Raw genomic sequence first — 14,102 nt, forward strand, 5'->3', positions numbered from 1 at the left:
TCTATCTATCTATCTATCTATCTATCTATCTATCTATCTATCTATCTGTATGTCTATCTATCTATCTGGATATCTATCTATCTATCTATATGTCTATCTATCTATCTATCTGGATGTCTATATAATTATCTATCTATCTATCTATCCATCTATCTATCTATCTATCTATCTATCTGGATGTCTATCTATCTATCTATCTATCTATCTGGATGTCTATCTATCTATCTGGATGTCTATCTATCTATCTATCTATCTATCTGGATGTCTATCTATCTATCTGGATATCTATCTGGATGTCTATCTATCTATCTATCTATACGTCTATCTATCTGGATATCTATCTGGATGCCTATCTATCTATCTATCTATCTATCTATCTATCTATCTATCTGGATATCTATCTATCTATCTGGATATCTATCTATATGTCTATCTATATCTATCTATCTATCTATCTGGATGTCTATCTATCTATCTATCTATCTATCTATCTATATGTATGTATATCTATCTGGATATCTATCTATCTATCTATCTGGATCTCTATCTATCTATCTGGATGTCTATCTATCTATCTATCTATCTATCTATCTATCTATCTAGGGGTGCGTTTCCCAAAAGCATCGTAAGCTAACCATGGTGGTAAATTCCATTGAACTCTATTGAGAACTTGCGACCCCTGTCTGTCTGTCTGTCTGGATGTGTAGCACCCCCTCCTGGTCGCCTGTGGTCACTGCTGTCGGTTTCAGTGGGTAACGCACAGAACTGCGGGATAACGTGGAGAATTATTGTTTACTTCTGAGCCGCGTTTGAGAAGCGGCCTCCTCATGGAGCTCATCTCATGACTGCTGACCGAGGAAGAGCCTCTGTACTGCGCGAAGCTGTTGATAAAGCTGTGAGCCGCTAACAGCGCTGGGGTTTGTGTGAAGGGCCCAGGCAGCCGATCACCGAAGACCCTCCAGCCCTCGACACACAGGCTTGAGCTCTGGAGCGGCGCCCGTCTCCGACATCAGCGGAGCATGTCTCAAACCGGAGCGCCTCCGCGATGGAAGAACTGTCCCAGAAGAGGACAGCCCGTGGCTGGTGAGCGTCTATCAGATACTTCTCAGCACAGCTGCTCTGCTAACCCACACTCACGCTCCAGCATACAATGGTTTAAGGTAGCTTCTTAGGGGTAGGCTAATATAGAAAGCACAAGTGTACTCAAGCACAGAGCGATGTAAATGCAGCTTCAGTAAACCCAGATTAAACCAGTGCTTTCAGTCTAACGAAGGCATAGCTAACCATTAGCCTGTGCTTGTTCATAGCACTGATTTATAGCGCTACCATTGCACCGCGTCAAAATAAACCAATGATAACTTCATTACGTGTGTTTTTAATTAGGACCATGTACGACATCAAAGTAGATACAAGGGCCTCTCTAAACGTGTTTGTTGTGACTGGTTTCAAACGGAGTGGCTAGCCAGATTAGCTCGCTGTACGCAGGACAACACAAGTACGCGCGGGCTGAGCTCATGAATATTAATCGCGTAATGTTACGTTCGGCCTGCTGATTTGCTGAGAGGCAGACGGAGCTAACGAATCGTACTATGACGAAGGCTTAGTTTAGGAATATTAATGAGAAGAGTCGACCCGTGCCGTAATTAATATTCATGAGATTAGACTTCACCTTTAGTACTACTAGGGTTCGTCAGCGGAACACCTCAAAACTATTGAAAAGGGTGTATTCCCTGAGATTTATAGTACATTTAACGACTCGTTTTTGCCTCTAAGTTCAGAGTAAAATATTATGTTAAAATAAAATGCGCTCAGTGTTGGGAAGTAACTAGTTACATGTAACGGAAGTACGTAAGTTAATTACAAAATAAAAGTAATTGTAATCAGTTACAGTTACTGAGAAAAAAAAAAGTGTAATTAAATTACAGTTACTTATGAAAGTTAGAAAGGGGGTTACATCTGATTTTTTTCACACACACTCCCGCATACAGATTTAATCGAGTTCTTTCATAAATTGCAGTGACTGCTCTAAATGAACTGCTTTCTCCAAGGCATTGTTAGATTCCAGACAGTGTTTCCAGTCATATGATTTACAACGATTTGATTTCAAAAACAGTATCATAGCTAATCAAATATTGCTTGTTGTGATTTTAAATATGCATTTAACCTCAGAATGATCTCGAAGTAAGTGATTTTGTGGTGGCTGTGCTTCAAAGGGGACATCGGATGCCCGTCTTCCACAAGTTGGTATGATTCTTTAGGGTTTTCATGAAGGTCTGCAACATACTTTGGTTAAAATTCCTCACAACACCCTTTTTTACCTTGCTCTGTTTACAGCGGCTGGTTTCGGGGCATGTCCCTTTAAATGCTAATGAGCTCTGCTCACCCCGCCCCTCTCTTTCGTGGAAGAGCAAAGGCGATTTGCAAGTAATTATAAAAAAAGTATCAAGTGTGACACTTACTACTTCTGGAAGTGCAGCTGGATCACAAACAATGGGTACAGATCTATCCTTGAGTTTGAACTTTTTAACAAAACATGCCTTAAATCGTCCCTCATTCAGAAAGCAGTCTGGAGTGAAATTACTTGCGCAGACATAAATGAATTTAGGTGTATTCGGTGGTGCATTACCATCAAAAACAACACTAGTGCACTGCGTCCTCGGTGGCTCTGATGTCGGGAAAAAATGAACACTCCTATGTTCTTCTACATCACAAAACCACATATGCTAATATGGGACAGTACTTCAGCGGTTGTGGGAGGGGCCTGAGCAATATGACACCATACTGCTCAGAAAATCAAAACGGCTTGGTAATTTTTAGTGAATGGATTTTTATCATTGGGTAAATGAATTAACAGTGCATTGAAGGAAACAAAATAACTAATAAACAATTAACAATTTTTGTTGTTGTTGTACTGGTACAACAGCTGCATCACATTTACTAATCTATATAATTTATGCATAGTATCTAATAAATAATTAATTAGTTTATAGGGTGGTTGTGTCCACACACTGCTAAGATATATTTATGCAAACACCATGTAAGCGTGAATTTTGCATCCAATGTCTCCTTTACAATTCAAATATTATAATCTCGAAAGTTGGACAGGAATCCGTGTTGACTGTTGAGTACTTTTGTAAGGTTAACCCTGCCTGGTGTATGTTTGAAAATGAGTAACAGTTGAAAACATTAGAAAGTTAGAAAAGTAATCAAAAAGTAAGCAAATGTAATCAGTTACATTAATAAAGTACACTGAATGTGCTACATGTGTGTGTCAATTTGACCCCAAAATTGAAAGAGTAATTGTAAAAAAATAAAAAATTTTAATCATACAAATAATATATCTTTTTATTTTGTTTTACTTCTCATCTATACATTAATACTGTGTTTTGGGAGATTTGAACATTTGGGCCTCATTATGCAAATATTTCCACATAGTGAGGTAGATATGTGGGGGCGTGCGCAGCAACAATACTACAGCGAGAATAAAAGTTACGCCTTCTTTCTTTGCGTGAACGTTTGGCCGGCGTTTCGAGCAGAGATAGAAAAAGAAGGAATCAAATATGTCAAACTTTCCTGCAAAGGGTATGTGAGCGATAGAATCGAAATGCTGTGTTGTGTTTTTTGCGTTCGAAATGTAATCCACCGCTGTTTCTGGGTCCAAGCCTCGACTCGTTTCAATTGAGAATACTACCTCAACAGCCATTTATAAGCACTGTTGGTCACACTTTAGTTTTGGGACCAGTTCTCAACAAACTCTTAATTTGCTGTTTATTAATAGTTAGTAAGGTAGTTGTTAAGATTAGACATGGGGTGGATTAAGGAATCATTTTGAAAATGTTGTGAAAATATGTATATTTTTGGTTAAAATACAAATCCAAATGTATAAAATGGTGGTTTCGCCTCTTGTGATGTCATTGCTAATGGGCGTCGTTGGTGTGACGTGCTAGCTTTGGCCTGTCGTCTTGATATCAGTGTGTTTGTGTCTCGTTCAGTCACGGTGAATGCCCCACAGCAGAGGCCACAGAGATGTTCATCAGGCTGTGCGAGCACTTCATAGAGAAGACGCCCACAGAGCTCATCGGTAAGACCAGCCTGCTTCACTTCTGACAGTTCTGCTTGATTTTGTTGTTGTGTAGCACCCTTAAACCCTGATTCCAACAATTACGCCGGGTCCTGTCCAGGCCTGAGGCAGCACATCGTTTCTCTGGCTGAAAGCACCGTAAACGTCATCCATATGTCTTGTGTGCTGTATTCCACAAGGATCAGACTGCAGCTTTAAGTGTTGTTCACTGGAAACATTCCCCTCAAATATAGTTGTGCATGCCCATATATTGTGAGGAATGGTTTGACACCAAACACCTCTGTGATTCTCAGTGTGTCGAGCGTAAACACGACACGGCAGGTTTGAATGTGTTCACATGCAAATTAGATTTTAGAGCTACTTAAAGTGAAAAGCAACACGACTACAGCCAGCTGGAATATATTCCATATTTAAAGTGCATTACAATACAAATTAAAATACAAAAAAAACAAACCGAAAAAAAAAATTTCTGTCAGGACCACTATCGTCAAAGATGATTGACAATTAGCATACAGTTTGGATTGGCGGTATGGTTCTGTTCTGGGCAAGAACTCCCTGCGCATCCATGCAGCCTAGCATGGATGAGATCAGGGAGAGCAGCGATAACCCCCCGCAGGGTAAACAGAACAGAACCAACATAAATGTATTGCAGATATCGTTAAAGTTCAGTAATGTTACGTACACATTTTAGAATTAGTCTGATTCAAAGGAGAATCAGAAGGCTGAACCTGACTGACAGAGGAGGAGTTGGGGATGGAGGAGGGTAATTAGCTATTGAGCAATGCAAAACTGCTGATAATACTGCGGGACCTTATATATGAATATTTAGATAGGTGTCGTCTTCCCATAGGTTGATGGGGATCGGCTGATTTTCTTACCACACAAAAAATAGAAGTAGATTTGCTTCTTAGTTATTGTGAATAGATTAAAATCATCAACATATGTGACCCTGGAGCACAAAACCAGTCATAAGGGTCAATTTTTTTTTAATTGAGATTTATACATCATGAATAAATAAGCTTTCCGTTGATACATGGTTTGTTAGGATAGGACAATATTTGGCTGAGATGCAACTATTTGAAAATCTGGAATCTGAGGGTGCAAAAAAATCTAAATATTGAGAAAATCATCTTTAAAGTTGTCCAAATTAAGTTCTTAGCAATGCATATTACTAATCAAAAATTAAGTTTTGATATATTTACGGTAAGAAATTTACCAAATATCTTCATGGAACATGATCTTTACTTAATATCCTAATGATTTTTGGCATAAAAGAAAAATCTATAATTGTGACCCATACGATGTATTGTTGGCTATTGCTACAAATATACCCCAGCGACTTAACACTGCTTTTGTGCTGCAGGGTCACATATAAATAAAACCTCTTTTCATGAGTATCTTCTTACCAAGTCAAGTGAATACAGTTTTAATTAGGTCTGATATGCATTTTGGATATATTCAATCAAGATAAGAGTGGATGAAAGAGAATGAAAGTAAATTATATTACATGCAATGTAATATTAAATATGAACTAAACCATCCCAGTCCTGATGTACTGAGCGGTGACAATCACTCATCATGTCCTGATAAATGAGGCATCATGGGAGCTAAGTGACAGACTTTATTGAGTCATTGACACGCAGCAGTGAACTCTGTGAATAATTCTTATAATTTTGTTATTTGCAGCAAATAATGAGTATGACATCTGCAGACGTTCGTATTTGACTCAAATCAAAGTGACTGCCAATAACAAGTGGAAGTCACCAACTTTGTTGCGTAAATTAAATGAAATTACTCTGATGCTTTATATCACGGCATTGAAATACACTTACTGTTCAAACGTTTGGGGTCGGTTAGATGTTTAGTGTTTTTGACATCTCATTCTGCTCACCGAGGCTGCATTTAATTGGTTGAAAATACAGTAAAACAGTAATATTGTGAAATATTATTACAATATGAAATAACTGTTTTCTATGTGAATATGTTAAAATGTATTCCTGAGATCAAAGCTGTATTTCCAGCATCGTTATGCCAGTCTTCAGTGTCACATGATCTTCAGAAATCATTCTAATATGCTGTTCAAAACAGTTGTGCTGTTTTCTGGAAACTGATACATTTTTTTTTTGTTCATTTTGTTGAACAGAAAGTTCAAAAGAACTGCATTTATTTGAAATTGAAATCTATTGTAACATGTCTTTACTGTCACCTTTGATCAATTGAATGTGTCCTTGCGGAATAAAAGTATTTAAAGAGGTCGTATGATGTTGCTAAAAAAAACATTATTTTGCGTATTTGGTGTAATGAAATGTGTTTATGTGGTTTACTTAAAAAAAATCTTTAATTCTATTCTATTTTGCGATAGTGAACATCTGATACACATGTTGTTCCGGCCCTGCACAGCGAGTGTGAGTTTGACCTGTTGGAGGCGCTCTCGAGTCACGTTAATGCACTACTGTACGGCACCAAATAGAGCCTGCTAAATGAGATGAAGTATATGAATGTCATTGTTATCACCACGGCAACAGCGTGATTGACACTGCAGGGAACATGAGCAGCAGGGACGTTTGGAAAAGCAAGACACACAGAGAGAGCTGGAGCTCAGGGCACTGAGAGGAATTGCTGTTATTGGTCCGCTCTGATGATTAATCAGGGAAATTAGCTACACTGCGGCGTGACAGTCTGCAAGCACACTACACCACTGTCATACTCTCCTTTACACTAAATAGAGCTTAGATAAAGTTAGAGAATGGGATGCATTTTAGATTGTCTAGACATTTGACTAAATTGATTAAAAGAAATGAATTAGTGTTTGCAGGCACTGTCATTACTTGATGAGGGAAAGTATGCTGTTACTTTAAGTAATAAAACGAAAGATTTTCACTTGGCAGACAAATAAAACAGGCCTTAACTATTTAGAGAACAGACTATCACAATGTTTTTTTTTTATTAATAACTTTATCCAGCAAGGATACATTAAACTGATCAAAAGTGACATTTATAATGTTATAAGAAAATTCTATTTCAAATAAATGTTGTTCTTTTGAACATTCTCTTCAGCAGAGAATCCTGTAAAACATGGTTTACACAAAAATATGTTTTCTACATTGCTGATAATAAATCAGCATATTAGACTGATTTCTGAAGATCAAGTGACACTGAAGACTGCTGCAAATACAGCTTTGAGCACAGAAATACATTACAATTTAACATATATTCACATAGAAAATTGTTCTTTTAAGTTGTAATAATATCTCACAATATTTAACAGCATTTTTGATCAAATAAATGCAGCCTTGGTGAACAGAAGAGACTTCTTTAAAAAACATTAGAAAATCTTACAGACCCTAAACTTTTGAGCAGTAGTGTAGATCTATTTTTCCTTACATATTTACGACAAACATCATATGGTAGTGAGTCTCTGTTTCTGCATCTGTCATAAACGCCTAAAACACATTGCCATTTCTTCCTCATCATTATTATTTTAGTTTTATTTTCACCACATGGGAAAAAAAACAGCTCACTTTTGGGATCCTAAATTCAGTTTCTGAAGGTAAATGCCTCACAGATATAAACGCCGTTAGACACAACAGATGTGTCATTAGTAGACAGTTGATCGCAGCACTGGTAGTTTATTTTCACACGAAACCCAGTTTTACTTTCATTGGACACTTGCCAAATGTGAATGTTATTTTTAATTTCGTTTTCCAAATAGTGGAATCAAAACAATGAAATAGTCATCAAAACAATGAAAAACACAAATGCAATTATTAGATTTATGGCGTGACCAAGAAATATAAAACAATATCTTATATATGGGCTTCTTCTAAATTGCTACGCTTTGTCTAGATTCCAGCTTCATGAGGCGCATCTCGGTCTTTTCTTCCCTATTGTCCATCAGGCATTAGTTGTGTCGTGGTTTAAAGTGTGTAAATGTGCAGTTACACAAGCAAAATTTCAGCAACATTCTTTGCAAAAAATACATGGTCTGTTGTCGATAGTGATAGTGTGTATATGAAACGCAGCTCAAACGGAAGTCGCTGTCAAACCAAGCAGGTTTCTACCGGTCAAAGTGCTGAATATGCATGACCAACTTGAACCCGATGCAAAATCTGCGAATGGAAATTAGGCAAAATTCACAGCTGTGCGGATTTCTATTCAGATTTCGACTGTGAAAATTCACTGGAACGTTTTTTTGATTTTTTTATTATTATTATTTTTTTTAATGATGTGCACAGATTTATAACAAACACTTCAATATTCAGTTAAAATAAGAATTGTACATTTTAAACGGCATGGAAGGATTCCATTTCACCTTCTTTTTTTTTTTTTTACATTTAAATTTTCGTTTTGTAAAGAAATGAACACATGAATAACATTTATCTTCGTCTGCAAAACGAATGGCAGGCATGTAAGCATAAGGCTTTATATCTAAAGGTTTTTAAGATCTACGTGCAGCGTGTTGTGTTGAGTTGTGTTTGTAGAGTTGAGTGCAAGCGGCAACCTCCCGCTCTCTCTGGTGAAGCCAACACGGAAGTGACTTAAACTGTAGTTCATCGACTGGCCGCTAGAGGCGGGCTGCAAAAGGGAGTCAATCCCATAGACTCCCCATGTTAAAATGCCCAACTTTACAGCAGAAAAAAACATGTTTAAAAAATGATTTTGGTCTATATAGCTAATTTTGCCCTTGATGACAACTGTGAGGGGGGTGCATTTTTTTTATAACTAATCCGTTTAAATTATATTAAGCCTTAAAGTTCTGCATAATTAAGGGCGTGGCCACTTGAGTGACTGGTGGATTGCCGCTGCTGTCACCACCGTCGAGCTAGGTGGGCGTGGTTTCAGCAACCTGCTCCCGCCTCTTTGCCCATTTTCGATTATCCGGGAGTGACGCGCAGTGACGCGCTGCCAAGATGGCGACGGCTGGCTCCGCCCAATTTTTTGAGCTTCAAAAACCTCTCTTCGGTACCCTACGGGTGACGTCATGGACACTACGTCCATGTTTTTATACAATACTGTGCAATATTGAAGAAAAATGCGATATGCGATAACTCATTAAATAATGCGATATGCGATACGATAATGCTTAAAGTGCCACATGCTCAGATGAAACAGTTTTCCTCAGCTGTTGCTGAGTCAGTTCTGTGAACTTCTATAACTATCTTGTGTCATATATATATACGGTTATTTGTATGTACGTATGAACCAAGAGTTCCTGTAAAACCACAACAAATTCCTTGTGTTTGCGCACACTTAAGCGGTGAATAAAGCTCATTCTGATTCTAATAAGATAGCACCTCTACAACAACTTCTGAAAGTGAACGGTATGCGTTTTACTCGAGCATTACATAAAAATCTCATATTAACATTAGTGTAATCATTTTAACATGAGTTTAGGAACTGAATAATAAAAAGGAAAAATAAAACACCGCTTAGTATTTACTCTTTGAATTCAATATGCACCGATTCTTATTTAAGCTACAAAAGTTATTTCGGTAAGAGCAGGGAGTGATTTTCGCTTTGTCTTTTGTTCATGGCCCCAAATATTGCAAGCTGTAGCGATATGCATATTGCGATATGTACATTTGCGATATTTCGATAATTTCGATATATTGCACAGCCCTACCCAGGATCTTACGTCCGTGCTGAATGAATCTCAGGGAGTTTATTCTCAGGAAACTGAATGATTGTTTTTATTTTATGTTTGGCGTGGTTTCATCAGTTGTAGGATGGTGTAGGTATTTAAAATTGTCACATGACTTGTGAAGCGCTGTGGGAGTGTGAAATGAAGTGCAACGCTGGTGAAGAGTACGCTTCAATTAGCCAAAAAACTGTTTACAACACTTAACAGTTGCCATGGACAACTGTTGCTAGGGTTGAGATTAGATAGCCAATATATTTGACAAAAATACTAATTGACTAATATGATATTTCTGTTCAAAGAGCCTTTTGCCCCACTTATACACTCTTTGTGAATTAATCCATGCGCCGGATATTGTAATGTGTCTGACAGTAATGTTAACAGTTGTTTATATATATTTTTTAAACAATTCAGTAGAAGCATCTTATTTCATGAAACATTGTCATGATGAACACTTTACAAAGACCAATAATTGATGCTCCAGTAGCTGTAATCTCATGCTTGAGAAAGTATCGATTATTCAGATGAGTTGAGGTGAGTGTGTGTGGATTTGTTGGCGCTAAACACCTTGAATATCAGTATGACTAGCCAAGCTCTGTATCACATATCAGCCAAATATCAACTCTATGATGAATAACTTCACATCTATCACAGTTCATGAAAAAACCTCAGTAATTATTTGTTTTACTGTCAATTACTTAACCATATACGGTAATTGTAAATGATGTAACATTTCATTGTATGTAATTTTATAGTATAATATTGTCATATTTATGGTTTTTGGAAGTATAAACTGTGCATGACACATCATATAGAATTATATTTTGTTTAGTTAGCGTTCTTCATATTTTTGTTATGAGTAATGTGCATAAGGGTGTTTGTTACATTTTTCTTAGTTAATGTTTATTGCATTATTTTAGTGTCTTGTGTGTTTGTCTGCTAGTTGCTCTTGTGTGCTGTCTATATAAGAGCATTTACCATTTTTTTTTATGGTCACGCCACTTACGATGAACTATGAATTATCATGTGGCTTTCTATCGCATGTATCATTATAATGGTTATTAGTACATTTTAAAGGGTTAGTTCACCCAAAAATGAAAATTAGGCTGCGTTTTACTACCCCTACCCCCCCCCGGTGCATCCTAGGTGTATATGACTTTCTTCTTTCGGACGAATCCAGTCAGAGTTATATTAAAAATGGTCTTTGATCTTGTTTAATGCCACTCAGCGGGTGTTGCAGTGCATCAGTCCAAAAGAAGTTAAATAAAAAGCGCCCATCCATAATATAAGAAACTTTGCTTCTTTTAATCCTGTAAACAAACGTTGGTTTTCACGAAACTCACCAGCGCATGCGCAACGCCAACATCTTACGTCAATCTCCCGGAGCTGTTTCCATGTACAACTGCTAGCACAAGCTACATTAAAGTGATTATTACATTTTGAATATGGATATTTTTCTTACAAAAATGCACCGATTCGCTACAGGAGGCCTTTGTTCACCCCCCGCAGCCGTGTGAGGCACTTTTTTTATGGAAAGTTGCGTCTTTTAGACTGAAGCAATGCAACACCCACTGAGTGCACCGATAGAGCTTGAAAGATCAAAGACAATTTTTAATATAACTCCGACTGGATTCGTCTGAAAGAAGAAAGTCATATACACCTAGGATGCATCGGGGGTGAGAAAAACACAGCCTAATTTTTATTTTTTGGGTGAACTAACCCTTTAAGGTACAATGCACAGTTTGATAAGTTTAAGTAGACTGTATTACTAAATGAAATATACAGTTAGAAGTTGTAAAATATACAAACACCAACAATATGCCACCCAGTAATACCTGACACAGTATTTTTTTACGATTCCTGGCAACAACAACTGCCTGTTTTTAATCTTAAAATGATATATATTTGTACAGTGCAGGGTCTGTGGTGCTGAATATGACTTTAATGCTGCAGCAGACGGTTTCCATCCTCCAAACTAATGGAAGATCACAACCCATAATCCTCAGTGCTGTTCCCTCAACCCTTTCAGTGCAGTTTTGTTGTGTTTGGTAGTTTTATCATGCCACACCATGATGCTGCAAGCCAAACCCCCTGAGAGGTGCTTAAGTAGATCTTCCAATGTATAAATAACACTTCAAAACCGAAAAAAGGCCCTCAGTCGGCCGTCAAAAGCTCAGACATCAATGGAGTCGAGCATCTGTGGAGTGGCTCAGAAATCGCTGTTTGCATCAGTGCGGTATGAACGTTTTTGTTAAATCACTATCTAGCGACTAGGACAGCTGTGGGCTGTGATATGAAATCACCCTGATGAATGTGTGTGGCATTTGCCGTGATTGCCTCGGATTACATTTTTAGTTTTTTATCCCAGAAATACCAATATGGCTGCATCCATGTGAGAACACTTTGATAAGAAGGCTCATTTGCTGATACTTTTGTCGCCGTCATTGTGAGTATAATAATGATGTTTATGTGAAGGCAGGCTGATCAAGAACTAACAGACTTTTCGCTCGGTTGAGTTTGTTCATTTTGCCATCGTTTGACATTTGGCTTATGTCCACTTGGAAAAAAAAATTAAAAAAAGATCCCTGTTGGCTATGATTTACTAATAAAGACACTTTATCAGGGTATGAAGAAAATGTATGGAATTCATTTCATCTAGATGAAAAACTATTTCACTCCTGGGGGAATGTATAGAGAAAATACAGTGGGTACGGAAAGTATTCAGACCCCCTTAAATTTTTCACTCTTTGTTATATTGCAGCCATTTGCTAAAATCATTTAAGTTAATTTTTTTTCCTCATTAATGTACACACAGCACCCCATATTGACAGAAAAACACAGAATTGTTGACATTTTTGCAGATTTGATGTATGTTTTTGGAAACATTTCATCAGTGCACGTTATTGCAATGACAGAATTGTTTGTCATAATTTTTCATCAAAATGTAATAACTCGCACTACCTCTGAAATGACTCTTCTTTTCATCTAACTTTTCCTTGATTGTGTTGGCTATTGGTTAATGTCAACCAATAGATACGTACAGTTGCAGGAAAAAATGATGTAAACCCTTTCAGTGGATTTCTGCATAAATTGGTGAGTCGCACCAATAGACAAAGACAGTCTGCTCAAATAACACACAGACGTTGTTTTTACATCTTTATTGAACACACTGTTCAAAAGTTTAGTGTTGGTTAGATTTTTTAAATGCTTTTGAATGAAGTCTCTTCTGCTCACCAAGGCTGCATTTATTTGTTCACAAAATACCATAAAAACGGTAAAAATGTGAAATGTTATTACAATTTAAAATAGCTGTTTTCTATGTGACTCTCTGTTAAACTGTAATGTATTTCTGTGATGCGCAGCTGTATTTTCAGCATCATTCCTCCAGTCTTCAGTGTCACATGATCTTCAGAAATCAGTCTAATATGCTGATCTGCTGCTCAAGAAACATTTCTGATTATTATCAATGTTGAAAACAGTTGTGCTGCCCAATATTTTGTGGAAACCATGATACATTTTTTTCCTTTGATGAATAGGAAGAACAGTCTTTACTGTCACTTTGAATTGATTTAATGCATCCTTGCGTGTGCATTAAAAAAAGCAGCTTTTGAATGGTAGTGTATGTGAACCCTTATATTTAATAAACAGTTGACCGTCCTTTTGACAGCTGTAACTTCCACCAAACGTGTCCTGTAATTGCGGCTCAGACATTTACAGCGGTCAGGAGGAATTTTGCATCCTTTCTTATTAGAACCCTTTGCTTCAGCAATATTCTTTGGATTTGTGGAGTGAATCGCTCGAGGTCATGCAAAGCCGGGTTGAGGTCAGGACTCTGACTCCAGAAGGTGCATTTTCTTCTGCTGATTGAATCCTGTGTTTGGGTTGTTGTCCTGTTGCGTTTCTCAACTTCAGTTGACTTTACTTTCGCCTGATAACTGTCCTGATATATTTTAGAATTCATTATGTGTTCAATAAAGACATGAAATCAAATTTGTTGAACAATTTATGCAGAAATCCTAAGGGATCTCATACTTTTTCCTGCAGCCGTAGCTGAGCTCTTTAAGCATTATTGAGTCTTTCAAACTGCAGTGCAGGAAGCTGGGGGTCTGCAGAACAAATGCGCATATCAATTTGTTCAAGCTTTGTGTTTTTGTATGCAATAGTTTGCGCTGTTCACAACCACTGACAGTGGGCTGAACGTAGCTCTAGCAGATTGATGACTGAACACACGCATTACAATTGATGGACGCTCTTTTTTAAATTTTTATAAATAATCTCTCCATCATTACACAGTGCCTTGACAAGTGCTACACACACACACACACACACACACACACACACACACACACACACACACATAACAAAACATAAAGCAGACAGTAG

The 14,102-nt window shown here is 37.4% G+C and overlaps 1 protein-coding gene across 1 annotated transcript in view; it reads left to right on the top strand.

The window, feature by feature from the left end:
* Window positions 1-3,534: 3,534 nt before the first annotated feature.
* Window positions 3,535-14,102, top strand: part of LOC107562339 (mRNA-capping enzyme) — a 51,356-nt gene continuing 40,788 nt past the window's right edge. Inside the window, exons 1-2 of the mRNA XM_016246975.1 lie at window positions 3,535-3,582; window positions 3,993-4,081. Of these exons, the coding sequence (XP_016102461.1) occupies window positions 4,027-4,081 (55 nt within the window). The 5' untranslated portion in view covers window positions 3,535-3,582; window positions 3,993-4,026. The remainder of the gene's footprint in view (window positions 3,583-3,992; window positions 4,082-14,102) is intronic.

Source organism: Sinocyclocheilus grahami, unplaced genomic scaffold (assembly GCF_001515645.1).
Source record: "Sinocyclocheilus grahami isolate Dianchi unplaced genomic scaffold, SAMN03320097.WGS_v1.1 scaffold819.1, whole genome shotgun sequence".
Lineage (NCBI taxonomy): Eukaryota > Metazoa > Chordata > Actinopteri > Cypriniformes > Cyprinidae > Sinocyclocheilus > Sinocyclocheilus grahami.